Source organism: Miniopterus schreibersii (genome assembly GCF_964146895.1).
Source record: "Miniopterus schreibersii genome assembly, chromosome: 16".
In the NCBI taxonomy this organism is placed as follows: domain Eukaryota; kingdom Metazoa; phylum Chordata; class Mammalia; order Chiroptera; family Miniopteridae; genus Miniopterus; species Miniopterus schreibersii.
This window is the reverse complement of record NC_138116.1, coordinates 10850316-10878083: the sequence shown is the minus strand read 5'-3', so window position 1 is coordinate 10878083 and position 27768 is coordinate 10850316. Positions and strand designations below refer to the sequence as shown.

General features: G+C 37.3%; 1 protein-coding gene across 1 annotated transcript in view; it reads right to left on the bottom strand.

The window, feature by feature from the left end:
- Nucleotides 1–27768, bottom strand: part of NSF (N-ethylmaleimide sensitive factor, vesicle fusing ATPase) — a gene marked incomplete at its 5' end in the record, with an annotated part of 104771 nt that overhangs the window by 9855 nt on the left and 67148 nt on the right. The window contains 3 exon segments of the mRNA XM_081162848.1: nucleotides 13561–13640; nucleotides 15435–15501; nucleotides 24845–24978. Coding sequence (XP_081018974.1) covers nucleotides 13561–13640; nucleotides 15435–15501; nucleotides 24845–24978 — 281 coding nt within the window.

Here is a 27768-nt window from a genome sequence, read left to right as displayed (position 1 = left end):
TCCAGTAGCTGCAAATCAAATGCATTATCAGCAGAGCTTTATTAAGCTTCTAGATGAATATGGACTAGATCTTGTATCTATGGACAGATACAAAGGAGATCATTACAATAAAGTATAAAAAGGTAGAGATGTTATCACAGGATGTCATGGTAGAGGGAAGAAACATGAAACAGAGAAACGTCTTCTCTCTGTAGGAAGTAATTCCTGAGCTGAGTCTTAAGGAATGGCGGTAGGTTGATGAGGACGATGGAGGGGAAGGACATTCCAAGCCAGAAAGAGCAGAAATATGTAAGTTCACAGGCAAAATAACAAAAACAAAAACTAGGGTATTCGGGTAACTGTGGACACAAAGACTTATCAACGTCTACTGTAACAGAAAAGTGGTGCTTTTACACTCCACTCCAGGTGTTTTCCAACACTAAATTCTAGTGGTAAACTTAGAAACATACTCCTGAAGGATAGCAGATGCCAAAGCCACACAGGTAGAACATCCTCATTACATTTACAGGTTAAGTGGTACTTCCCTTTTTTCCTTAGGTTTTTAATGTTCCATAGCCCATAATTCAAACTCCCTCACCTCGCTCCTCTCTCATGGAGGACAACGTTGGCCCTAGCAGAATGGCACTGAGGAAGAAGCTTCTTGCTCATTCCAGAAAGATGGGACTGCCATTTTCCCTGTGAACCTTTTTCTTGTGCTAACAGTGACTCTGCTCTTCAGGGTGTTGAAAGACTGGGAAATGTAGAGCAACGTCTAATAGAGATGCTAATTTATGTTTTGCTTTTCTTCTTGTTTAACAAGACTGCAAACACTGCAGAGAGGTCATGACCCAGGCAAGTCTAGGCCTTGGCTTGTAAAGCATCATCTTTACGAAAACACCAAAAAAAAAATTACGAAATAATTAAATTGTGCTGGGTCATTTTGTATATTAATTAGTGGAGTAATGCTCATGAGGGAGCTTTATCATGAAAAAGCAGCTCTGAATGTATTAATATAATAAATCATATTGGAGAACATCTGGGAGGAAAAGCTGACAGCAGCATAAAACAGGAAGGCCAGCTTTAAAAATAAAAGTAGAGCTCAACCCAAGAGGGTAAATTCAATTTGCTAGTGTGTAGCTACTAGTCTTAAGTCTACAGAGCCGAAACATGCCCCTTGATGGAGAGAAAAAACAGCAGAGAGGTAATATTCGGAAAAACAAATTATTCCCAGTATACTCTTCACTGAGATTTGTTGGTTCTGATGCAATAAAGAAAAGGCCTAAATAAAATGACTATCTGCCAATCGGATTATGATAAACATTGTTCCAAGGTTAAATAAGTATTAGTTAACTAATTCTTAGTGCCATAAGAAGCAACTCAGGTGAAAACATTACCATGAAAAAGGCAGGGCTCAGTCAGGTGTTGATCCTTCAAAAAAACACTTCTTTACACGAGAAGAATGAGCCAAGTACTAAGCAGCGTCTAAGCCTTTTGCCACACAAAGGCCTAACCAGATAATCCACACCCTTTCATAGGTCCTGCCCATTGACTGGCCCCAATAAACTGATTTGTAACAAAAGTTCATATGGAAGAAAGCTTTTTTTCTTCTTAAATAAAAATGCCACCAATATAATACTGCAGTGAAATGGAAGGGCTGATTTTAACCTGTGAACAAAAGTAAAGTCAGTTATGCAGTAGAGAAAGGCCATTCTTTCCATATCATTCAATGCTGAGCAAGTGTAATACACCCTTGGTGTAGAGAATTAACTGTGAACAATTGGAGACTCTGAAATGGATTAAGAAGTGAGTTTAAAAGTGCAACTCCAAACTGCTGTTGTGCTGGGGGCCTTAAACTTTATTTTCTGCTTGTTAGAATTTGAGGGTTTTGTAAACACGAGTGAAAAATTTCAGAATATTAAGAATTTATAAACTCAGTAACTAAAAGATACAATATATTAGTTGATCAGACCATAAACAAGAATTTTTTCTGTTCAAGTACTTATGGAATTATGAGATTTGGTCTGTGCCCTCAAAGTGATTATAATTTAGCTGGAAAGAGCAAATAAATATTCAGGGACCACTACCAAGTAACACATCAGTAAGTACAAACTCATAGTGGCTAAGGGGACACAGCACATGGGGGCAGTTTCATTGGAGTGGGGTCATCTAGGAAGATTCTTATAGTTCTGAGGAGACATTGACAAAGAGGAGGCCCAGGAGGAGAAGGGACGGGCCTCTAATGCTACCAAATCCTATGTGGGTGGTGGAGGCAGCTGAGCCAGAGCACTAAGGGCTGGTAATGAAGTCTTTTTAGACAGATGCGGAGTAGGCAGCCAATAAAGGAAGACTCAAAATGCTACACTAAGGAAGGAGATTTAGTATAAAAAGCAACAGGAAACTAAAGGTTCTTGAGGAGGAAGAACTGTGATGAAGAGAAAGATGATCCTAGCAGCCACATGCAGGACGGTCTAGTGGCCAGTGAGAAAGCTGCTGCACTAATTACATGCCAGTTCTAAGAGTATGCATGCCAGGAGGGTCGTCTGCACCTTTCACCAATACCTCACATATATGGCATCCTTCTTACTGCAAGCCCAGGGCTGGCAGAAAGAAAGGGAGGAGAGGCCAGTCCCCTGATGGACAGGTGGCTTGGTGCAGTAGAAAAAGTACAGGCTCCATCATTCATAGCTGTGAGATTCTGGCTAGGTCATTTAACTTCTCAGGACTTGTCTTCTCCTCAACCATAAAAATGGGATTAAAAATCATATCTGTCAGTAGAGCAGATGAAGAATGAGGTGAAGAATGCTTGGGGGAGGGACTCTTTGCCATTCTTGTCAGAGGGGGCAAGAATGAAAGGAAGTGAGGGCTTGAAGGAATGGTCTTGAGGGGAACCTCAAAAATTCCCCTCTGCCTAGGATGTCAGGAATCCATAATAGTAGGTCCAGTGGGCAAGCAGTGGGGTGCCTGAGAATTCCTCTCTTCCTGACAACACAGGGCATTAGCAGCAAAAGATATGGAGAGAGCACATTCTCCCAGAGGGCCGAGGTTCACTCGGGGGAAGATGTGAGCAGTCTTCAGTTTAACTAGGGTTACGGTAAGGCCCAGATGAGGCCTGTAGCTACAGCTCAAACACTCCCTCAGAAGGAATTGTGGAGGTGGTAAGAGTGAGGGGCCTCAGTAAGAGGCAGGGACTTCTGAGGGAGCAATCAGTTCAGGGCAGAGGGTGTGAAAACACTTTCCTGGTAAGAGGTGCTTTAGTTATCTACACTTATCCTAGCTTCATTCTTGAAATGGTAATTTCTCATATATATTTTTCTCATTTAGCTTGTATTATTCAATACAGAGACCTGTAAAAAAATTCTACCTAACATATTGCCTGTACAACTTTACTGCTGCATTTATTTGCAAGTCGGAATCTCGATTCTAGCCTGTCAACTCCCTGGAGATAGAAGCCATGTTTTATTCATCTGTGTGCCAGCAGTTCTTAGCACAGCATGCCCAGCACACAGGGGATTCCTATGTTCCCACCGCCTGGGATGCTCGTCCCTTATACACCCACGTGGTTCTCTCCCTCAAAGTCAAAGCACTGCCTGAATGTTGCCTTTTCTACAAGGCCTAGCCCCCAGCCCCATTTGAAACTGCAATCCCCTCTTCCTCACCTTCCTTTATCCTGATGTTCCCCTGCAGTACCTTATAACATACTAAATAATCTACTCATTTACTTATTTATTGTATTTATTGCTAGTCTTCCTTCATAAGGACAGGACTTCTGTTTGGTTTTATTGATGTATTCAGGGCTAGCCTTGTACATAGAACTTAATAAATTTGTGTTGAATGAATGAATGGTGATCTCAGGGTAGGTTTCTAGCAGATCACTTCTTTGTTATGTTCTGTCTTCTGGCCCTGGAAAAATGCACATTATACCAAGTGTTCAACAGGAAAATATACTCTGAGCCCCAAGTGTTGAATGCTATGATAATAAGTTTTAAAGAAAAGAATCTAAAATGAATGGCACATATGCTTCATTTATAATAATAAGTAGATGCAAAGGCAGTCATATCTTTCTTTTAGTTAATTAACTGATCAATCAGTTGTTAAGCTACTGATTAGATAATACAGACTAACAGAGAAAAGATAAGATTCATTAGATGCCATTAATTTAAGCTAGAGAGATAAAAAGTAAAAGTAAGCATCTCCTGCAACCCTTAGTTTCCCCAATCCAAGGGGAGAAATTGACTATTATAAACGATCAGGAGTCTGGACAGTGAAAGGAGAGAAATGGGGTCTCTTTGCATATCCTGCATGCATTTCTGATTTCTCATGCTCAACTGTCTGCAACTTCTTTTTTCTTTTTGTAGTTAAATGTTTAAGTTGAATACCAAAGGAAGGATGTTTCAAATAAATCATGCTACAACTAGGCAGACAACTACACTTAAACTCTCCATTAGATTTTACCCTGAAGCAAATTCTTAGTCTACCGTCTTTGTAACTATCGCAAGTAGGGCAGAGGACAGTAAGGAGGGGAATTCATGATGCAGACTGGATATGAAATGAGGAACTTCACCCTAAATAATTGTAAATAATTACTATAGGCGAGCAGCCCACTTTATAATATTAAATAATATTTTAGTACCAATTTGTGAAGAAGACACTGAGTCATCAAATTTTACACTTGGAATAGCTCTTAAAAGAGCTACCTAGTCCTCGCCTTCTCCCTCTTCTGGTTATTTTGTAGCTGAGAAACCTGGGGTGAGAGGTGAAGGCATCTGTCTGAAGCTTTTATATCAGGAGGGAGCTGAAACTGAATTCAACTTCACTGATATCCACTACACTTTGCTGCCTACTGTTCTTATTTGTGTAATTTTAAACTCATATCAGCAACAGCTGATCCTTAATTATGAGTTAGTTAGGTTAGATATATTACCTAGAAATTATGACCTCTGAGCTCTTAGGAGAAAAGGTTAAATAAAAAAAATAAAGCTGTACTCTTGGTATTCTTAGTACCAAAGGAATAGTTTTGTAGATGTGTTGTCTCATTAGAAACTTAACTAAGATGACCACTGATTAATCCAAAGTCCTTGACCTTGTACCCCTAGATTTTCCCTACTTCTCTCAGCTTTTAGCATGACATGCCCTAAAATGACCCCTCTGCTCTATATTCTTACCTACTTAGTCTGACAACCCTACTCAGGGCAGATTCAGCCCCTCACCAGAGTGGATGGCTTGGTGAGCAGGGTGTGAGCTGGATGTCTACCCCATCTTGCCACTTGATCTTGTGCACAAACTGTACAACTGAACACGTGGTCCTGGATGATTATGGCTCTTTGAGGGCAGGTAAATGTCTTATTCACCTTTGTGTTTCTATAGAGGAACAAATGCACATCCTAGTAAAAGCATATATTCCCTAAAGTAAGATTTGACTTGCCTGTCAAAAGAAATATTTTTGGATGCAAAAGAAACTTCCTATCTCCCTTCCATGAAACTTAATACAACTGTCACCATCTATCTTAGTCAACCTTAGTCACACTGGCATTCAACTGTCATGAGTTCAGACTAGAAATACAGCACTGAGCTGAATGCCAGGTGGGTTTCCAAGGACAACTGTGAGAGCCATTAGGCACTTTCACATTTACTCTTAGGACGACAGGGTGTCTTATAGGCCAGACCTTAAATTAAATTAGCCTTAAAAAAAAAAAAGGTTAAAAATATATTATACACAGACAAGCTTAGAGACAAAGGTAGATTCACTTAACTGTTAGTCACACAGCAAATTAGTTGGAAGGGTTGGGATGAAAAAATTTTGACAGTAATGCTAAGTTAAAAATGAAAATAATAGTACAAACATTGTTTTCATGTTTCCTTGATTATAAAGTAATAAATTCTTATTATAGAAAATTTATAAAATATAGGAAATAATAGAGCAGAAAAAAAATCACCTATAATTCTACCATCTTAAGTCATAGCAGTTGTCTTTAAGATGGAGAAATATTAGAACTGCCCTTTATTTTTATGTTTAATTTCATTCTTTTATTATTATTTTTTAATATTTTATTGATTTCAGAGAGGAAGGGAGAGAGAGAGAGATAGAAACATCAATGACGAGTCATTGATCAGCTGCCTCCTGCATGCCCCCTGCTGGGGACGGAGCCCACAATCTGGGCATGTGCCCTGACCAGGAATCGAACCATGATCTCCTGGATCCTAGGTCGATGCTCAACCATTGATCCACACTGTCCCAGCTAATTTCATTCTTTAAAAAATTTCCTTTTTTGTGTATGTTTGAAAGTGAACATCATCTTATAAAATAATAGATCTATTAAACTATTGAGAGGATGAGGTCAAATCTTTTTTACTAGTAGTGGTGTTCAAAAAGTTTGGAGACCATTAAAATAAAGGCAATCACAATAGACAATTTTGGAATATTTGCTCCAGTCCTTTCTTCTTTATAACTGAAATCACACTATAAGAATATGAGGTTTAAGTGCAAGGTGATTTGATAGTTATGCAGGGAGTTGCTGACATAGGCTCAGTTTATATGGATAATAGGTCACCAGCTGGGTGGCCAGAGCTTTTTATCTGACTGCTGTCACTTGGTATTTCTCCCTGTCCTCCCTTCCTATCATTACCACGCTTCTTCCAGAAATGAGCACCCTTCTTCTGCTTGCTCCAGGGCTGGCTAAGGCAGGGTCTGCAGGAGCAGGAGGCTGGCAGCTAGAGGAAAAAAGAAAGCTGCTATGCTCTTTCTTGCCTGCATTTCTAGGGCTGGTTTCTTTAGCAGTAGCCCATGGAGATTAGCTCCTTTGACGGGGTTGGTCACTTTGTTGTTTTTAGATACTTTTTTTGTGAGTGAGGAAAGACAGGATCAGAGTTTTTTTTTGACGTGAATAGTAAACTAATAACTGAGTTGTGCTTTGCACTTTACAAAGAACAACAATAAACACTTATTGTACTTAATTTTCTCAACTTAAATATTGTTGCTGTTCCTATTTTACCAGTGAGAAAAGTGAGGCTCAGAAGTTAAGAGACTGGATTCAAATTCAAGTGTCTGCATTCTAATTCCTGTGCTATTTACATTGCCAAGGCCAGTTCTATGTGTAGTGAAGAACCACCATCTTCAGAATATCCATTCAACGACATTATTATCTACACAGTCTAAATATGTTAAAAGAAAGAAAGAAAGAGAGAGAGAGAGAGGGAGAGGGAGAGGGTGAGGGAGAGGGAGAGGGAGAGGGAGAGGGAGGGAGGGAGGGAGGGAGGGAGGGAGGGAGGGAAAAGGAGGGCCATGCAAACTGTCCGGAGCCTTCCTTGTGATGAGCTCTTTCCATTTCCCAACGTGAGGGGTACGCAGGATTGTCAAGATGAAGATGTGGTTATAGACCAAGTAGTGACTTAAACAGATCAAGGACTGATTCCATCTTCATTCCAATAACTATTAGGAATATTGATGGATTGTCCTGGGCCCTCTGTAAGGTTCCACCTTTGTAAGGTTCCTCTTACTGGTTCTTCTTACTCAATAGCTGTAGTGTCATGTGGTATAAACCCCTAAGGAATCTCCAGAGAGCTATGTACTTTATTCTGGGGACAGGAAGGTAGGAGAGGAGTTGTGAAATGCTATTCTGCTCCACAGTGAATTAGGAGAAAAAGGGAAGTTTAGTTACAAGTAACAGATGGTTGCAGAGAAAAAGCAAGTAGGTGGGCCAGTCCCTGTAGGCTGAGGACAAGTGTAATGGGTAGAGTCCTCGGAAACCTCACAGTGTGGGCCCTCCCTCCACTCCTTACCCTGTTGAGCTCTGATATTTGTCTCTACTTCATTTTTCCTTTTATAACCGGGATTCCCAGTCGCCAGGTCAGAGTATTTGTCTTAGGCCTTAGGAAGCTTCTAAATTTCAGCAATGAGAGACGGAGAAGCAGGGTGTCCCTATTTCTTTTTCCAGCATTGCAAATGAGGTAAGTTGTGCTTGGGCACTCCAAGCTGCAACTGTGAACTCAACTGTCCATGGGAAATTTATTATATAATTATTACATCCTTTAGCTTTCCTATCTTACAAGTTAAAGGTTCTGTGGATTATCTAAAGGCACCTCTTTTCTTTAAAACACACACACACCAGGAAAATAAATTTCCAGTTCCACATAACAGTGTTAACAAAATACTAGACTCTCTAAGAACTTTGAAACAGCAACAAAACAGGAAGAAACAGAATCTTAGATATCAACCACTGGGCCCAAGCAACGGGAATATTCAAATCAAGCAGGACAAACATCCATTCCCTTTTTGAAAATCTTGGGATAAGATTCTATAAGTCAGCTGTGTACAAATGGCATTCTCTGTAGACAATGGCATGTTCCTACTTTTCAGTAACTCCATGCTTTATACCTTACATTTGTGTAGTCCACAGGTTTATAAGAACTTCACGCTACATTATCTTAGTTGGCCCTAAGATAATGGGGTAGGTAAGGCAGGAGGAATTATCTCCATTTTAGAGATGAAGAAATAAACACAAAGGTTAAGGTTATATAGCCAGAAGATGACTGAGCTAAGACTCAAACTCAGATTTTCCGACTCCAAGTCCAATACAAAGAGCAAGTTCTGCAGAGAGACGGTGCTCATAACTAGATTCATGGCCCCATGGAATACTATATCAATACTTTTCTAACACTGATACCATCTCACAGTAATATATTTAAGGCAATGGGGATAGGTAAAGACATTCTGAGAGAATATTTTGTCTCTGAAACATTAACATGTCCCTGATGAATAAAATTTAGGTAATTTTGAGATCTGAAAATGACATATATGTCTTATAATTTCTGGTATTTGTTAATACCTATTACAGATGTGCTCTACCAAAAAACCCAATTTTGAAAACATGATTTTGTTCAGCAAATATCTGTAGCTATGTTTTATAAAGGGATTCACGGAATTTCTTTTACCTTTTTTTAATGTATTTGAAATTGTTCTACATATACGGTCAAGTGCCACTTAATGACAGGGGTATGTTCTGAGAAATGTATCATTAGGCAATTTTGTCAATGCATAAACATCATAGAGTACACTTACACAAACCTAGATGGCAGAGCCTATGGCTGTAATTATATATGCTATCCTTTTATACAACTAGCAGCACAGTAGGTTTGTTTCCACCATCATCACTACAAATACATAAGTAATGCGTTGTGCTACTGTGTGACGGCTATAATGTCACTAGGCAATAGGAATTTTCCAGCTCTATTATAGCCTTATGGGACCACTGTGGTATATGTGGTTCTATATATAGACCAAAAAGTTATGCAGCGCCTGACTGTACATGTATTACATATAAGTCCAATTTACACAGAACTTTATAAGACAATCTACTACTAAGAAAGTATATTTATAGGGAATTTTATAAGATATAGCAGCCATCTCATGTCATTGACTTAATAAGTGGAAAACTGGGCACTAAACTGTCAAGCATTGTACATTATTTTTCAATGAAGAAGTACAATGCAAAAGTCACCACTATAGGAGTGATTACGATTAATATGTGTGGCAAAATGACTAAACCTCTTTCCTAAAGTGGTTATATATCTTCTTGAGTCATATTGTAGTCATTAGCCAGAGTTAATTTTGAACAGATCGATGGGGAGATACTCATGTTTAGGCCTGCACAACTTGGAGTCTCTTCCATTATCTGCTTATTTTGCTAAAGCAACCCTAAGCTTGAAGAGTTGCTTAATATTACCAAGACTTCCTATAACATCTCTGAAGTAAGAGTGTACAAAGATGTCATGAGATTACATAAAAAGCAATCTTGTCTAGAGACCAGTTACATTAAAATGAAACCCATGGGGAAACAAGTATGTCTGCCTGAGTTCCCATCAGGGGTTTACTAACAGTCTTTTTGGTTCACATGTTATGCCCATCTCAGCTCTAAACTTCACTTCTTTCTTATTAGGTAATATTCTGAGGTGCCAGAGCAGTGAGGAAGTCATTTTTTTCCAACAACTTTGTACTTTAGCTAAAACTCTGTTAGGTCTGAGTTCTACTTCAGTAATAGTGCTGTGAATTCGGAGTGATTTTCTAAAGAGTCTTCCAACTGGTATGCTGCAAACAAGTTATAGGTGGACTAAGATATCAATTCTCATCTGCCTGTGGGAAGGCTGGGGTGGCTGCATCTCTGGCCAGTGAGTGGCCTCATACCTTTACCCAGGCATAACATCAAATGTTATCATTTTCTATATGCCATGATCTGAAAAAGGTAGGGAAGCACTAAACTAAACAAGGAATTTTCCAGCTCTATTATAGCCTTATGGGTTCTCCATAAATTACAAGGCTATTCTGGTACATACAAATGTGGCCTTCCAATTTCATTCCTAAAGTGTCAAGTAAACCTAGCGTTAAGCGGTCAGGTCAATGGGCTTACCTACTCACACTTGTTGAGGAAACTGGACAGTCATGTCATTTACAGCCCCAGCAGTTCCTTTTCAGGCGCTTTATTCTGTCTCTCCCATCCCCACCCAAAGAGAAGGCACCAGAAGCAACCGAGGAAAACAATCAAGCCACTGGTGCTGCAGGTTGCGGAAGGTCTACCTGGCCTTACGGCTTCATTCCTGCAGCTGCCTTGACATTAAGCTCAAGGCTTTCATTCTCCTGACTGTGAAAAGCGCATTCCCCTCAACTTCCATAAATCTGAAACTTGAAAAGAGCCCCAATGCCATCAAGTAAAAGAGCGGGCTTTAGGACTCTCACTGGAAGGAGGGGTGTCTTCAAGCCTCTCACTGCTAAGCCGGACATTTCCTAACACTGGACAAATTGTACATCCAGCTCAGGGAGGGTGAACTGCAGTGGTCTTTTACCCTCCAAGCCAATTGTTAGCTTTTCACAGGAATCAGCAGGGAAGCACATGTGAAACCTCTGTGCTGACGGTGAGCACCCCCATGCCTTGTGTGACTCTGCATGTAGATGAAGCAGGCTGGGAGCTTTCTTAGCTGCTGCTGCTGAGTTCTCAGAGCAGCCCTTTTCTCCCGTGTGGCTCCCTGCTGGGACAGCCCTTTTCAATTTTTCTATCCCCCCTCGATCTCTTCTCCTGCACAACACAGGGAAACTTGATTGAAATAAAGACCTAGGGAACATGTTTTATTTTCTCCTGTTCAATCCATTTTAGAAAAGCTTTTAATTGGTTTTAAAAAGATGCTAAACAAAATGTGATGATGTTTTTCAGTCTTCATGAATTACAGATACCACTTTTTATACTTTTAAGGGGCTAATAAATCAATCATGAAATTAATTCTCCAGCTAAATTTAAAGCAAATCCACTGAATACCAGATTCATTAAAAAAATCTATGCATTTACTTAGAAAAATTTTAAATTCAAAGAAAATTATCCTAGTAACTGAAATCTGACTTGAATTTTTAGTCCTACCCTGAAAATCCAAGACCGAAGCAATCACAAAGGGAAAAAAGGAAGGCTTGTGAACCAGTTTTAATAAGCCAATTTACAACGACGGAGAGGAGTGGGGGAGGGGTAGTAGAAAAGAGAATATCTTGATACATAACAACATAGTGCCCCTGAAGGGATTCTTTTATTTGAGCATGTGCACACATGCACACAATTTTTCTGTGTGAAAGCTGGAATTACAACAAATGCAAAATTAAGGATTCCGTGGCAGATATGATTATTGTATACATGTACAGTTCCTGTTTTTAAAGAAAAATGCCCACAACTTTTGTTTTCTTGACAGTGATAAAATAATAGCTTTCTACCAGTCTATGTATTTCTATAAATTCAAATTCATATACTCTTAATATTTAATTGAAAATATCTAAAAAACCTAAATGCTTCTGCCCTAGAATGACAAATATTCTTGACACTGGATCACCCTGTAATCTTCCCATTTTCCTGAGAGAATACAAACTAATTTTAAAAAACAAGGTGATACAGAGAAAGCATATTTTAATTTTGTTAAATATATACCAAGAAATATTTCAAATATTAATTTCTTCTGACACTGATTCACTTACACAGGAGGTCATCTAGCAGTCCAGGTCAGAGTCACCAAATTCTGATTAATGACAGGCTGGTATTCTCTTAAATGAGACTCCCTGCCATTTCCAGTCACTAAAGCGACCAGATCTATTTTTTACTTCTACCTATTCCTATATCCTTCCTTTTCATTCCTAAGAGAAATGCCTTCCACATCCCTTTTTAATGATCCAATCCTTGTTTCTAAGATTTCTCCCAAGCTGGGCCAGGTGCCCTGGGTGCTCACTCCTTACTTCTAGCTTTTTATATAATCCTTCCTTCATTATTTAAGTAGTTTCTGAAATCACTTTCTTTTGGGGGGTAACCACTTTATTGAGATATATTTTACATAACACAGAATTCAGATTTAAAATGTACAATTCAATGGTTTTTAGTATACACTCAGATATGTGAAATCATCACCACAATCAATTTAGAACATCTTCATCACACAAAAAGAAAGCCCATACCAATTAGCAGTCACCTCTCATTCTCGCTTTTCTACCGTCAATCTAAGTATAAGTTAAAACCCTAATCACTGGGAATGATAGTTTATGGAAAGATAATTTTAAAAAATCCTTTCACAATGCAAGTATGTAGTAAAATTTCAAGGTTGTTGTAGGTTGTTTCTTTTCACTATTCTAGAAATTAAAAAACCAAAACATAAAAAATCAAGACAAATCCTTTCCTTTAGGTGTAACACATACACACACACAATTTTAACTGTTAAAATAAAAAAATTTAGATTTACCAGCTTAATATTAAATATTTTCCATACAGTTTAGTTTATATCTCTAACTTCAATTATGAAATTCCCATACAGACATTAAGATGTTTTTCAAGTTAGTACTCAGCCCCTTTGTATCTGCCTCTGATTGGCATTTCTTCGAGGTTACAGCACACAAAATCAATCAAGAGAATTCGTGTCTTGTGTCATAGCCAAACGTGCTCTGGCAGCCTCTACATAATTAACATATTTAACCAACCCTCACAGGGTAGTTTTAAATGTGTTAAGCTATCAAACCACCTGTCTCCAATAGCCACATCAGTAAAAATGCAGCCACATGAACCAAGAGTCTGGCTGCAAACTCGCCCCTTAAATAGGCCACATGCCACAAGAGAAATAACTCAAATTCATCTGTTAAAATGAAAAAGAAAAAATGCAAATAAAAATCTACCCTAGGAAATAAATTTCCCCAAATAAAAATTCTTAAAAACCTATGACATGATAAAATGAAACAAATGAGAACATGAATTTACTTCCTTCCACATTAATATTATAATCTCTCATAGGAGATGAAGGGAGGTAAAGATGTGTTATATAATGGGGAACTTAAAAAACAAAACAACTACTAATTGAAACTATGGGATTTATAAATCTTCAGAAAAGGAATGAAAAACTTCTCTGATTGTTAAGAAAATCATTTATCTTAAGACAGAAAGCCAGGCCTGATGACCTTTCAAAATTCCTCAACAGAATTGTATATGTTTATGATAACCTATGATAACTTTAGAGAGAGTGTGCCATTATATGCAATCTACTGGAAAAACTCTGTGAAGATGTTCCTTATATTATTTTTACCTGAGGAGGAGCCTTCTTCAGTAACACAAGAAGAGCCTGTAATACCAGATTAGAAAATCGAGGGCCAATAGGGACATAATCTGGAAGAGAAACATTACCACGTTTAGGGACTTGATGCACAGAATACAAACAGATTTTTCTACATCAAGAGCAAACGCAGTTCTAAAGAGTCATGCAACTAATGACAATAAGAAACAAATATCTTCAATAACTTCAATGCGTAAAATATATCAACTCTTATCTGTAAATTTTTTAAAAAAGCTTCTAAATATACATTTGAGTTCATGTAGACATATTCAGAGACAGTTATTTTTAATGGAGAAAAACCCCAAATGTATTTACTAAGCATTTCCAAGAAATCAGAGCCTCTAAGACTGGTCCTCAGGTGGTGAAAAATAAAGAACTTTCTAAAAGAACTTACCACCTGTTAAATTTCTACCAATCCTTCAATATTTTGCACAAATGCCAACTCCTTAGCTTTCTCTGCATATGTATATGCACCCTTGCCCTGTGCTTAGAGCTACCTTCAGACATCAGCTCTCTGAAGTCAAAAGTGATCCTTCCCTTTTCTGATTATCCAGAACAATGGCACGTTCTGCTTTGCATTAATTTTTGCCAATATATGTTATAACGTCAGACAACATCTTATTTTTCTGAGACCTAAGAATTCTAGCACAGTAAGGGCTCAGCAAATGCTTGTTGAGTAAATGAACAAACAAGTACAGATAGCTTCATACAAGTGAAAATATACTCAGAGGGCACACATTCCTGACATAGTAGTGTTGCTATGACCACACATCTCAATTGTGTTTTGATAAAGGAATTTACAGAGCTATGAGTATGTGCCTAAAAGCTTTTAAAGAAATAATCCTATAAATTGGGCTAAAATGTATCAAAAATAGCAGACCAAAAACCCAGGTCACTAGATAAAACTATTAATTTAAAAAGATCTCACAGATATACCTGCTTTGCCTTAGGAAATAACAAATATTGCCTTAAGAAACAGAAAAATAAATAAATGAGGACCCAAAGCAAGTCTGAAAATCATGGGGAAAACGTAGTCAGGACAGTTAACTTGAAATCATTACTACACCAGTGTGGGTAGCTTAAGGAAGAAGAGATTAATCAGGCATTAGATAGTATTTTCAGAGATTTATTAAGTTCAGGTGGGTTCAATTTCAAATGAGTTTATTACAACACATTGAGCCATTGTTATAATTTATTTATAGGTTATACCTTATGAGTTGAGTACAAGGACTGCCTTATTCATCTCTATATTCTGTAGGTGTGCACTTGAACACAGATGTTCAATAAATATTGTTTAAAATTACTATAGAGCACTTTTAACTTTCAGAATGTTTTCAACATTATCATACCATTTTTGTCTTACAATTACTATATGAGATAAGTAAGGAAGGGATACAGTCTCTGTTTTATAAGAGCAGAAACTGAAGTAACAGAGAGCTTGCAGCTTCTGCCCCAAGTGTTTTCTCACTCCAATCATAAACCCTTCTTTCATTAGCTCTATCAATGTTCATAAGTGGAACCTCTGAGCTACAGGCAGTAAATATATCAGTCGACAAAAATTACTAATCATTTATTATGGGCAGGGAACTCTGTAGAAGATACAAAATATTATGAGGCAGGAGTCCTTAGAGGAAAGCAGCTTATAATGGGGTTACAGTCATAAGGCATACTTAATATGAATACCATCATTGACTGGAGAGAGAAGAGATAATGTTATATTTTCTTATAAGACAAAGGTATTTCTATTGCCTTAGAGTTTATAAATACCTGTTATTTTTCTCTTATAACTTGTGAGACATTGGCTATAATGTGGCAAAGATAGTATAATAGCAAACGTTATGACTCACCAAGCAGTCTCTCAATGTCATCCACAACTACACAACTGAGCTGGGATTTGTATGCATCATCAAAGATCTGAAAGAAAGCAAAACCATTTATTATCTCACTGCTCTCCATAATTATGACAATTTCCAAGAAGATAAAATTTAGTTAATTCTTGAACAATGCCTAAACAAAGCACAGTAAAACACCAATATTTCAGACTACACTAGATTAGAATTTAAAAGGTAATAGGATTTTAGAACTAAAAGAGTTCTTGCATTTTAAGGATGAAAAAAACCGAGGCCCAAAGCAGTTAAATGACTTTCCCAAGATGATACAACTGGATCATGGCTATGTCCTACCTGGGATGCAGAGAACAGATAAATCCCATCACATTTATCACAAAGCTCTCTCCTATCTCTCTTTGTAAGAACACGGTTTTAGTGTTGTGACTCAAGGGCCAGATGAAGCCACAAGGGATATGTAGAATAAAATTGGATGTCATTTTATTATCTGTAAGAACTGTGACCCTGTTAAGCAGGAATAACATTGAAAGAACAGAAGCTTGTCAACTCAAATCTGACCATAATGGTCAAAGTATTTACAGAATAATTAAAGTTGGATCAGATAGATCTGGTTCTACCTTTTGAACCAGATGAAAGATAATAGTACATGTCTTATGACAGCCAAAGAAATGGAAATTAAACCAAGCAGTGAAGGAAGTTGTATCCTGATAAGGATGTAGCAATTTCAAGCCAGATAGAAGAATTAATTTGCAATGAAATAAGATGGAAGAGTAATACTTTTCTCTTTATTTGGAGATTACACCTTATGTGTAAGTTGAATATAAGCACCTAAGGCGTTGAGGCCGGCCTTTTTATAAATGTTGGGTTCCTTTTCCAGCAACTATAATTGGGGCTCAGTGCATCTCATTGGTGTCCTCTATAAAATTATTTCCTGCGTCGCAGCCCAATCTCTGGTTGATAAGTAACCTCAGTGCACCAAGATGGAAACCCACCTTCCCTCCCATCTTGTTTGGGGTGACATAATATTACTTAGCAGGTATCTTTTAACTATACAGTATTAATATTTTTCATATTAAGTTTAAAGACAACCTGTGTATATTTGGTCTTTAAAGTATTTGTAACAATTAAGAAAATTTACCATATTAGATTACTAGATTAGCCTTGCTAGTTCTATTTAAAATACGCAATTGAATAATTAATTTTATGTTGGAAGGTAAAAGATAATTTTAATAGCCTTGCAAATGGTAAAGATAATCTAAGATTAACTATATTTATGTTTTAATTTAATTTATTATTAAATAAATGTAATTATATACCTACTTTGAAACTTAGAATGTTTTTTGTTAGACAAACTAAAGTACTTCAAAGAGAAAATAAAATATTTTAAATGTGAAAATACAGTTTAAGATATTTAAAGAAATTTAATTAAACTGTAAAACTCCTCTTTTAAGTAATTGTTAAATTTTTCTAGACTTATAAATAGAAGAGATGTAAATAGACTTAAAATGTTTGTTTACTTTTGTTAAAAACTAGGTCTTACATGGTATAATTTTGATATGCTGAATTTTAATTTTTTAGACCTCAAATTAGCTACAGATAATCTGTTCTTTTTTAAAAATTTTAAAATTTATTTTCAAATTTATTTTAGAGAGAGAAACATCGATTGGTTGCCTCCCACATGTGCCCCGAATGGGGATTGAACCTGAAACCTGGGTATGTGCCCTGACTGGGGAATCGAACCAGTGAACTTCTGGTTTATAGCTCGACACTCAACCGCTGAGCAACACTGGCTGGGCTCTTTGTTATTTATTGAAGACTGAACCAATACAGCAGCCAATGAGGTATCCTATCAACTCAGGTGATTTCAAGGAGTCACTGAAAATAATGCTTTGTTCTTAAAAATATTTTTCAGAATTCTATTAAAGCCCTGATGCAAGTATTTAATTCTGTCTATCAAACTGTAACATCATAGATTAGAGACAAAGGGGCCCGGAATACCACTTTCTACATTTTCCCCAAACCAGCCCTTCTCCCTTCTCAAAAATAATGTAGAGTTTAAATGGCTACAGGGACCTTGAGGACATTGCTTGGGCCTAAACTGATGACAAATTGCTATGTAGTCTCACCAACTTATCTCAGGTATTGTGATTCATGAAGCATTACAAACCACTTCACAGTTGACTACATGGTCTATGTATAACATTTTAGAAAAAAAAATACCTACAGCAGTCATTCAATGTAAAGTAGTTGTTTTTTTTTTTGTTGTTTTTTTTTACAGACAGCTCTTAATGTACTAATTAGCATCACGGGGAGAGGAGCACTCACAGGTAACTCTTAACAACATACTATCCATGACAAAGGCAGTGCAATTCCAGTTGTAACTTGACCAGTTTCAGTTGACCAGTCAACTGAAACTCCTTTGGGTAGCAACTGCACTCTAATTTAAATACACACACCCCTTTTACTTCTTACATACTGTTTTCCTTATCTAGTCACTAGTGTAATATAAGATCATCACTCTTCTCTGGATTCATGTTTTCTGCCTAATCTCAGTTGCTTCCATTCTCAGCTTCCTGGCCCAGGCCCCAGCAGAGTATTCACTAAGAAGATACTCAGATCTGACTGGCAACTATATGGGATTAGCTGCCAGACTAAAATGTGAGACATTTATATACTAGGTTGGGACGGTCTACCACAACTGTAGGTAGATAAATTTGTAAAGGAGTACTAGAAGAAAACATGCAAAAAATTGTACAGGCTAGAATACTACAACTGACGCTCCAAATTTCTCACCAGTGCCAGCACACAGCAGATATGCAGTGCCTGCTCCAGGTCAAATGATGCCAACACAACAGTTAGCCAGGTGGGCTGAAGCTGAGGCTAATGGCTGTATCTTAGAGACTCTTTAAAAAAGTTAATTTAAATTCTGATCCTCTCATTTAGTAAGATGAAAGTATGATGCTCAAGCCTTTTCTTGCTAGAGAGGTTATCAGCAGGGGATCATATAAGTTATCACGGAAACCAGGACACTTGAAAGGGGAGAGATATTAATAATCACACTGGCATCACAGGTAAAACCCAGGATTGCTCAAAGCAAACTGGAGTATATGATCACCCTAGTTTTATCAGGGAGTTTCCTGTAGAGCAAGTAAAATTATCAGTGTGTAGATTTAAATATATACATATATTTACACAGATAGTCTTAAAGTTGGGTGAGAAGTCTGACAGAGAAAGCTAAAGGAAAAAATGGGAAATACTGAAGAAAGAAAAAGTGTGAAGAGGAGTGGCATCAGTCAACATGGACGTAATGAGGACTAGTCTAGAAGATGAGGGATATGTGTAGAAAACAGAATCCCATAGTCTATTTCTAGCTGTGGACATAATGAGATTGTCATTAAACTCTCTGGCACCACCTCTCTCATGTGCAAAGGTAGGTAGGGGTCATAAGAGACAACCTAGAACATGGGGAGCCTGGGTTAGAGGCAAGACCAGGCTGGAAGCACTCTAAGCGCTGAGCAAAAGGAGGCATGGGGCTCCTGACACACAGGGGTGAGGGGCAGGTCTGAATGTGGTCCTCAAGGACACTGCAAGCTCTCAAGGCACACAGCCCACTCCTGGAATCTTCTGACCAGCTGGGAGCCACCTGTGTGTAGGGGAGCGGCAGCAGCTGCAGACTCTGGAGTCTACATGAATATAAATGGGAACACACCAGCATTAGCTCCACGTTAACCCGCCTTTCAGAATCACAAGCCACAGCAAAGCGTGCTCTAAGTAAATTCTGTCCTTCATATTCTGTAACCTCTTTAGCGCTCTGATGATGTAAGTGAAGCCAAATTCTCTGCTCCTTTGGGGGCTGAAAGAGTTCATCGCAGTTCTGAAGTGGTTGGCGTGAAGTACCTAGTTAGTAGGAATCTGATGATTTAGAAAATCCCTAATGCAGTAAATCTGTCAACAATTAGTTGAAAGCATACTCTAATCATATTTGGTAGCATATAAAAACGTAAATGAGCAAATTCAAATCAGTGCTATCAGTAATAATCTCTAGTTTCTAAAAATAACTTGGGAGTAGACCAAGCAAACATTAGCTGTCTTCTAATAAAACTGCCTCAGGAAGTGGACCTAAACTTTTGGCAAAGCACTAAAGATTCCTGGAATGACCTTAAAATCCTTTATTTGTTCTCCCTGCTTTTCAGGAAAAATTCTTACATTTTCACATAACATGAGCCACAGAGTGCGGTATTCTTAATAAAGTAAAAAGTCACAAGGTTTGAAAGTTCTACTAAAGATGTGTACCATCTTTGTTTGTGTGCCAAACAGATACAAATGCCAAAAGACAAAGTGCATTAAAAAAACAACAAGCGCCCACCCCCCAGCCACACAGGGACCTGTCTGTGATCACTTCTGGAGCGCCCACCTCTCTCAGTTGATACATGCACAAACTTCAACAAATCAGCTACATGATATATTAGGATGTTAACTAAAAACATCCAAATTCTGTTGCTTAGTAACTGCTGTCAAAAGATCCAATTTCCAGCTCTGCTCTTTGTATGGACTAAACCATGAAAAGGGGAGGATTAGGCACCATGATTCTGTTCTGTGAAGACTACAATTTGCAGTGGGATTTACAGGAGGAGGATATTCAAAGAAGATTATTTCTTTCGTGCAAAGCTAGTGGAAAGGAAAATGTCTTCCATTAATTTTCATTCCTTTAAAAGCAAGACTATATTATGTTATTAATGGGTACAGTTTTATAAATCACTAATATTTTTACTTAATTTTATTCAAATAATTTAGTCCCATCAGATTGTTCTATTTCCTCTCAGTACCGATTGTATACTCAGAAAGTGTCAAGATTAGGTAATTAGTTAAAATTAAATTCTACTGCTTTGTTCATTTAATGCTACTAACAGAACTAGTACAACAAAATTTTTAAAAAGTATAGATGCAAAAATGGATAATGGAACGAAAATTTTAAAATAGAATGAAGCTGGGAAAACAAACATAAATGGGGGAATCTGTGAGTATTTCAAGTATCTGAATGGAGCATATGGTCCCCCCGAATGTGAGGACAATACCTCACACAGACTGGCAGTGTTGAGAAGCTGACCTATGGAGAAAGAACTTAAGCAAATTAATAATAGTGCAAGGTGAATTTGAAATAAATTGAGAATAAATTACTTTCATGCATTTTAATACTATCCATATGTGAACAAAAAGCAATAGCTTAAGTACAGCAAAATTCTAGATACTCTAATGGCCCTCTCTGACAAAAACTCTTATCTCTTAGTCTAAATAATAAAATGGTATACAAAGATATTCTATGAATTAACTATTCAGACCACTCCTCTTTAACAAAAATTAATGCTAAAATATTTCTGAGTTTCACAAACTATTACAAGGTATTTTGAAAAATCTTTAAAATTGAGCATTTAGTCATGAAAATGTAGCTGAAGAAATACTTAAATGTCAATCTTTTATCTATGCAACTGGCAAAAAAATATTTTCATAACATCAAGTGTAGTTGAGAGTCCAAGGAAACTGAAAACTCTCATATGATGGGGCCGCTAGTGTAAATTGGTTCAACTTTCTGAAGAGGTGGGCTCCTATAAATCATTAGTATTTTGATATGAGAGTTTTGATAGCAATATTATAAAAAATCTTTAAATTATTCATATTTTTACCTTAGCAATCCTGATTCTGAGAATTTATCCTAAGGAAATAACCAAAAATGTATGTACAATAATAATGATAAGTAAAAATAACCACTACACTTTATAAAGCACATATTATATCCTAAGACACTGTGATACTTTACATAAATTACCATTTAATTCTCTTAATAATCCTGAGGCAGCTATTACTATTATCTTAATTTTATGGATGAGAAAATAGAGACTTATAGTCAAGAGCTGGTAAATGTGGTGGAGGAGCTGGGATTCAAATTCAGATCTATTTGAAACCTAAGCCCAAGTTCCCAGCCAGCAAAATATAATGCTAACTCTAAGAAAAATCTAATAAGAAAATGGGGGCAGTAATTTCCCTAGTTTGGTAGTTCTACAGAATATCATTTATAATTGTGAAAAGAACCTGGAAACAACCTAAATGTTCAACAAAAAGGGAATGTTTAAATGGATATTATATAGCTATTAACATAACAGTGAGATAAATTTTAATGACATTGAAAAAAGTTCACAATTGGAGGTATGGGGGCAGGTGGAGGGACTGAGCAAAAGAGAAAAAACTAAAACAAACAAAAAAATAAAACCCAGATGAGAAGGAAAAAAAGAAGACAAAAGTTCATAATATAGTAAGTGAAAAGAGCAGGTTTAAAACAGTCGTCCAATGTGATCCCCACTACAAATGTGTGTGTGCCAGTGTGTCTGAGCAGAGAAGAAAACTGAAGGACTAACATGGACCTGTTTTTATTTTCTCCTATGTTCTTTTCTACATTTTCTAAATTATTTTTGCAGTTAGAAAAAGCTACATTTGGGAATGGAGTTGCGGGGGGGGGGGGGGGGGCACTTACAAAGAAAGAAAGAACTGTCCTGTCCAGAATGATAAAAAAATTATAAATTCTGCTCTGAAAAAAAAAATTAAAACATCTTTTTCCCATCCTCACTACAAATGAAGGGAAGACAACAGTGGTGGGAGGCAGACTAGAGCTATTGAAGAATAGCATTTATATTTCATTTCACAAGCAACCTGGAAGACTTAGCACCTTAGACTGGTTTGAGCCCTCAGGCTTTTGTCAACCTATCATTAGGTAACAATGTGAAAATTATTTGCACAGAAAGATTCTGCAATATTTCTAATATAATTCTAAGACACCTATGCTTCATTCTTTCTCTGTTCTGTACTTTAGTTTCAGGGAATAATATTTTTTCCTCAAGGAAAACCAAAAAGTTGAATATGTTTTTGTTATACTGCTGAAACAGAAAACATTTTTGTAACTTTAAGGGTATATGGATGATCCAGACAGTGAATCATGAATTGAAACAATTTTGAATAAGCTTGTGTAGACACTTATTTTCATATTCCTTAGCCTTCCACTCATTTAAAACTCTGCCTTGAAAGGCTTCAACAATTTAAAGATTAAAACATAAGTTATTAAGCCATTAATTTAACCATTTAAGCCTCTAAAATCAGCACATATTACCTTCCCCCCTCAAGTCAATTTGCAAGAGATTAAAATAATAAAAATGATAATATCTCACACTTACAAAGCAGCTTTGATCTGCAGGAGCCTAAAGTACTTTTTAAAAACTTTTATACAAAAGCTAGGACCATCCACCCACATCTCAGAATACATCTGAGGCAGATGCTGGCAGCTGGTGAAAAGCAATGGAGTAATTTACCATCTGCACAGAAGATGACTACTTTTTTATTTTTTACTTTTTTTCTTTAAAGATTTTACAAATTGATTTATAGAGAGGGAAGAAGAGAGAGGGAGAGAGAGAAACAATGATGTGAGAGTGAAACATCAATCGGCTGCCTCCTGCAAGCCCCCTACTGGGAATCAAGCCCGCAACCTGGGTAATGTGCCCTGACCAAGACTTGAACCAGCAACTTTTCGGTGCATGATGCCCAACCAACTGAGCCACACCGGCCAGGACAGAAGATGACTTCTTTTTACAAGTATAAGGAATAGGTGGAGTTAGAAACATGCCAATAGAATCAGCTGTTCAATTAAAAGGTAAATTCAATGACTACAGATTCCAAGGGCTATTACTTAAATTTTTACCAGAGGAAGGGGCTTAAGGGTTTGCTTTAGAGGGGGAAAACACCAACAAAGAAAACCAACCCCTACCTACATCAAGGAAATTACTGGTCCTCATGATTCTGTCTAGATTTTCTCAAGAACAGATATTACTGGCTTTACTCCAGACACACAATAAACTATGATATTTAAGTTCTTTTTGTGTCTGAAAACATTTCCCTCTCATTCATACTCAATTTCAAAGGTCCTTATATAATTTTTTTTCTAAATTTACTGATTTGAGAGAGAGAGGAAGGGGAGGAGAGACACATGGTTTTGTTGCTCCACTTAAGTTATGCATTCATTGGTTGCTTCTTGTATGAACCAGAGATTGAACCTGAAACCTTGGTGTATCAAGACAATGCTCTAACCTACAGAGCTGCCTGGCCAGGGCTCCTTATATAGAATACTTAACTTCACATTTCATTGTGCGGGACTGGAATCCTGCTCCAAGCTCTGCCTCCTCCAACCATTCCAAGCACCCTACACAAATAATTTTCTGCCACCTGCACAAACAAGAAACTAACTTTTCAAACATATTTTTTTGGAGTATGCTTCTTTTTAAACATTGTTTTCATTTTCTTCCCTAAAGAAAAACTGAAGTAATTCTACCCTATTTCTTTATAAAGTGAGGGCCTCTGAGCACAGTAAAAGAACACCTGAGCTGTCTTCACTAGGTAGCACTTCAGTTCTCAAGATTACTTGCCCTGATTCTGATTTTCCCACATCTCTTTAACTCAGAGTCAGTTCTTATCTATAAAAGGTCAGGCATGAAAAAAAGGATTTAAGTAAAAGAAATACTTCAACTAGATACAAAATAAAATTTTTTCCCTCTCTGGGAGTATACAAAATCAGAGTATCAATGGAAACACTGGCTACCAAGTGAGATGAAACAGCCATTAAGTTTTCATCATTGATTTTTGTCATTGTTAAAGAGCAGCCACCTACTATCCCAGATGCCTAACAAGGCATTTGCTTGAATGTATAAGAGATGGACCAGGTGGTCTTAATAGTCCCCCAGCTCTAGGAATCTATTCTATGCTGTTCTAACTCACTGATGGCTCAAAGCAGCCATACTGAGAAGGTGACAAATGGCACTTGGAGAAGGAAGAAGGACGAGGACTGCATTAAGTTGCCAAGCAAACTTTGATGATCTAATATACACGAGGACTGCATTAAGTTGCCAAGCAAACTTTGATGATCTAATATACCATCATCCTTTTGTAGGGGTTTTTGAAAATATATTTCCAATGATACACTTCTGTATACAGTCAACTGAATTGACATTCAAACAGTTTGATTTTGTACATTGATGAAAGAACTTAAAAAAAAATCCTAAATGAATTTGCTCCACTCTACTCAAATGCTCTCAACTAGGATCTTTCTTTCAATCAAGCCAATACAAACTTAAGAAATGAAAATTAATTATAATATGTATAAAACAAAAGTAATAAAAATGCATTACAAAGTTAAACTAATCTAAAATAGTTGCTGTTTCTTCCCAAATTCTGCTGATAATTTAGTTCCACTTGAGAAAAACATAGTTGCTATGGCATATATACACACACAAACATAGATATATATGTACACGTGTACACACACACACACATATCTAAGAGATATGAAATTAAAATGAAAGTAAAAATCTTGATACCTTCTTCATGGCCTGACACTTGGCTGTCTCAGAAAAGCCAATCATCTTATCAGGAGAACAGATCTTGATAAAGGGGAAGTTGGATTCCTCTGCAATCTTTGCAGCTAATGCAGTCTTCCCACTGTGAGGAGGGCCTGCATAAAGATATGAGCAAGTCAGGGGAAAAAGCCAACCTAAGCAAAGGGGGATAAAACAAGTTTAAACTTTTATCTACAAGGTATTGAGGTCTCAACTAGTTGCTCATTAGCATATCCTGACACAATTTCACGGCAGACATGTTTTCTCTTATTTATTAGCAACTAAACTTAATGAACTGATTAGCATTTCTCAAAAGTATGATGAAATACATTCCTTCTTTCTTTCTCACATAGCCTTAATCTTTTAAACTTCTGGCTAAATATATAAAAACACAAGGGTTTTGCTTCTTAAAAGAAGAGTACATTTAAATGCATATCACTATTTATGTTTAGTTCTACCAAATCATTTTGTCTAACAAAAAAATACAATTTTAGGAGATGATTGTGGGGGCAGGGAAAAACTGCCTTATTAGAAGCAAATGTGACTTAAAAAGTTAGAATTCTAAAGACTCAGGCCTTTGCATAAAGGCAACCAATCTACAAACTTACCTGTATTTAGACATCTTTCCTTTTTCCATTCTGCGTAATAGAAGATGTGTCCCTCTTCCACCCCTGAACCAACCAATTCTTCCTCCCCATCTTTTCCTAAATCTGACATTATTGATAGAGCCCTCTCCCCCTATGTTCACCTCTTCCTCTTCACACCCCTTGACACTACTCTTTCTTCTCCCTTCAAATGGAACTTCCCTAAATAATGATCTACTCTGGCTACCTTCACTCTTCTCCTTCCATCCTTTCTCAAACAAACCCTATGTCTTCCATTTCCATTACATGCAACAGACTCCCATCAGGATCACCAATGGCCTCCGTGTCACCAAATCCAACAGACACTTTATCTGTTGGCCTCTTAAGAATATTTTATACAACTGATAATTCTCCTCTTTCTTTAAATATTTTTCTTTGATTCTGTGGGAGCACATTTTCTTTCCCCTTCCTCTTACCTCTCTGGTTACTCTTGCTCAGTATCCTTTGTCAACTCTTCCTGCTCTACTTAGTTCTTTTTTTTTTTTTTTTTTTTTTTAAATATATATTTATTGATTTCAGAGAGAGGGAGGGAGAGAGAGTTGAAACATCAATGAGAGGGTCATCACTGATCAGCTGCAAGCCCGCAACCTGGGCATGTGCCCTGACCGGGAATTGAACTGCGATCTCCTGGATCCTAGGTCGATGCTCAACTGCTGACCACGCCTGGGCGGCCTCTACTTAGTTCTTAAATGTTGACATACATCAGAGATCAGTTCTAGGCTCCCTTTTCTTCTCAACCTATACCCTTTCTGTAAGTGGCTTCATCCACTCCCACGGATTCAACAACAGTCTATATACTGATAATTCATGAATGTATATTGCAGCCAGACCTCCCTTTGGAGCATGAGACCTACATATCCAATGGGCTACTCAACATTTCCAATTCAATCATCCTATAGGAACCTCAAACTCAACATATCCAAAACTGAACTCATGATCTTTCTTCCCCAAACCTGCCTTTCCACTAGTGCTCCCAATCTTAGTAAACAGGCTGTGTATACTAGAAACCTGGGGATTATGCTTGACACCTCTCCCATAGTCCATCTAGTTACTGAATATTTCAAGCTTCAGCTCTTCTATCTACAAAATAGGGATAACAGCAGCGTCTATCTTCAGGACTGAAGTGGGGTTTAAATGAGATAATATGTGTAAAGTTCTGGTAGAGTGACTGGCAAATAGTAAGAGTTCAAAGAATGATAGCTTAATTATAATTAATAATAATTATAATACTATGAAGTCTCTTTTATTCTACCTCCTAAATATTTCTCAAAATGGTCTACTTACCTCATCTCCACTACCACTGTTACTTCAAACTACAATCAGCTCTCATTAAGACTAATGCAACTGATCCTAACCATTGGACTCTCCTATATCTTTTTTTGCCCTTCCAATCCATTCTCGATCACAAAGCAGCTGTGATGTTTTGAAAATACAAATCCGATCATGTCACTTCACTGCTTAAAACTCTACAAATGGCTTCCCATTGCTGCTCAGAGAGTTTAAATCTTTAACATGGTCTACAAGGCTTTGCATGAACTGGCTCCTGTCTACTTCTTCAGTCTCATGTCTAGCCAATCTCTCTTTCTGCTTAATTTCCTTCCTGCCCAGGGCTTTTTCACATGTGGGTCGCTCTACATAGCACATCTGATTACTTTGTGCAGCCAGACTCTCCTCATCCTTCAGGTCTTGCTTCATGTGTTTCTCTCAGTGAGCCTACCCCCAGACTGTCAGGAAGGGTTCAATCCCCTTGTCATGTGGACTCACTGAACTTCTGTTGTACTCATCATAACTGTAAATAAACAACTGGTGAAGAGAATGTCCTTCTCTTTTTGTCTACTTGGTAAAATCCTAACTGATCCTTCAAAGTCTAAATTAAATACCACCTCTAAATACCAATGAAATGAAACACTAAATTAAATTACCCTGACCACTGATGGGCAAAATGACTTGCATTCACACACATCTTTACACATATACACTGTAGTTAGGACTCTTTACATGTCTTTTTCAATGATCAAACTGAACTTCATGAACATCTTTGTAAGTAGTACAAAGTACTCAGTGAATATTTATTTAAGTAAATTGAGTACTATGTGGTATTACAGTCTATTAAGTAACATAGAAATTTAGATACAATACTACCAGAAAACTATTTGCTGTCATTCATCAGTAACATTCTATCCCCAACAGAACTTGAACTTGTATACAATGCTGGTACACATATACTGGACTACTATTTTCAGATGATGAACAGCTTTTAAA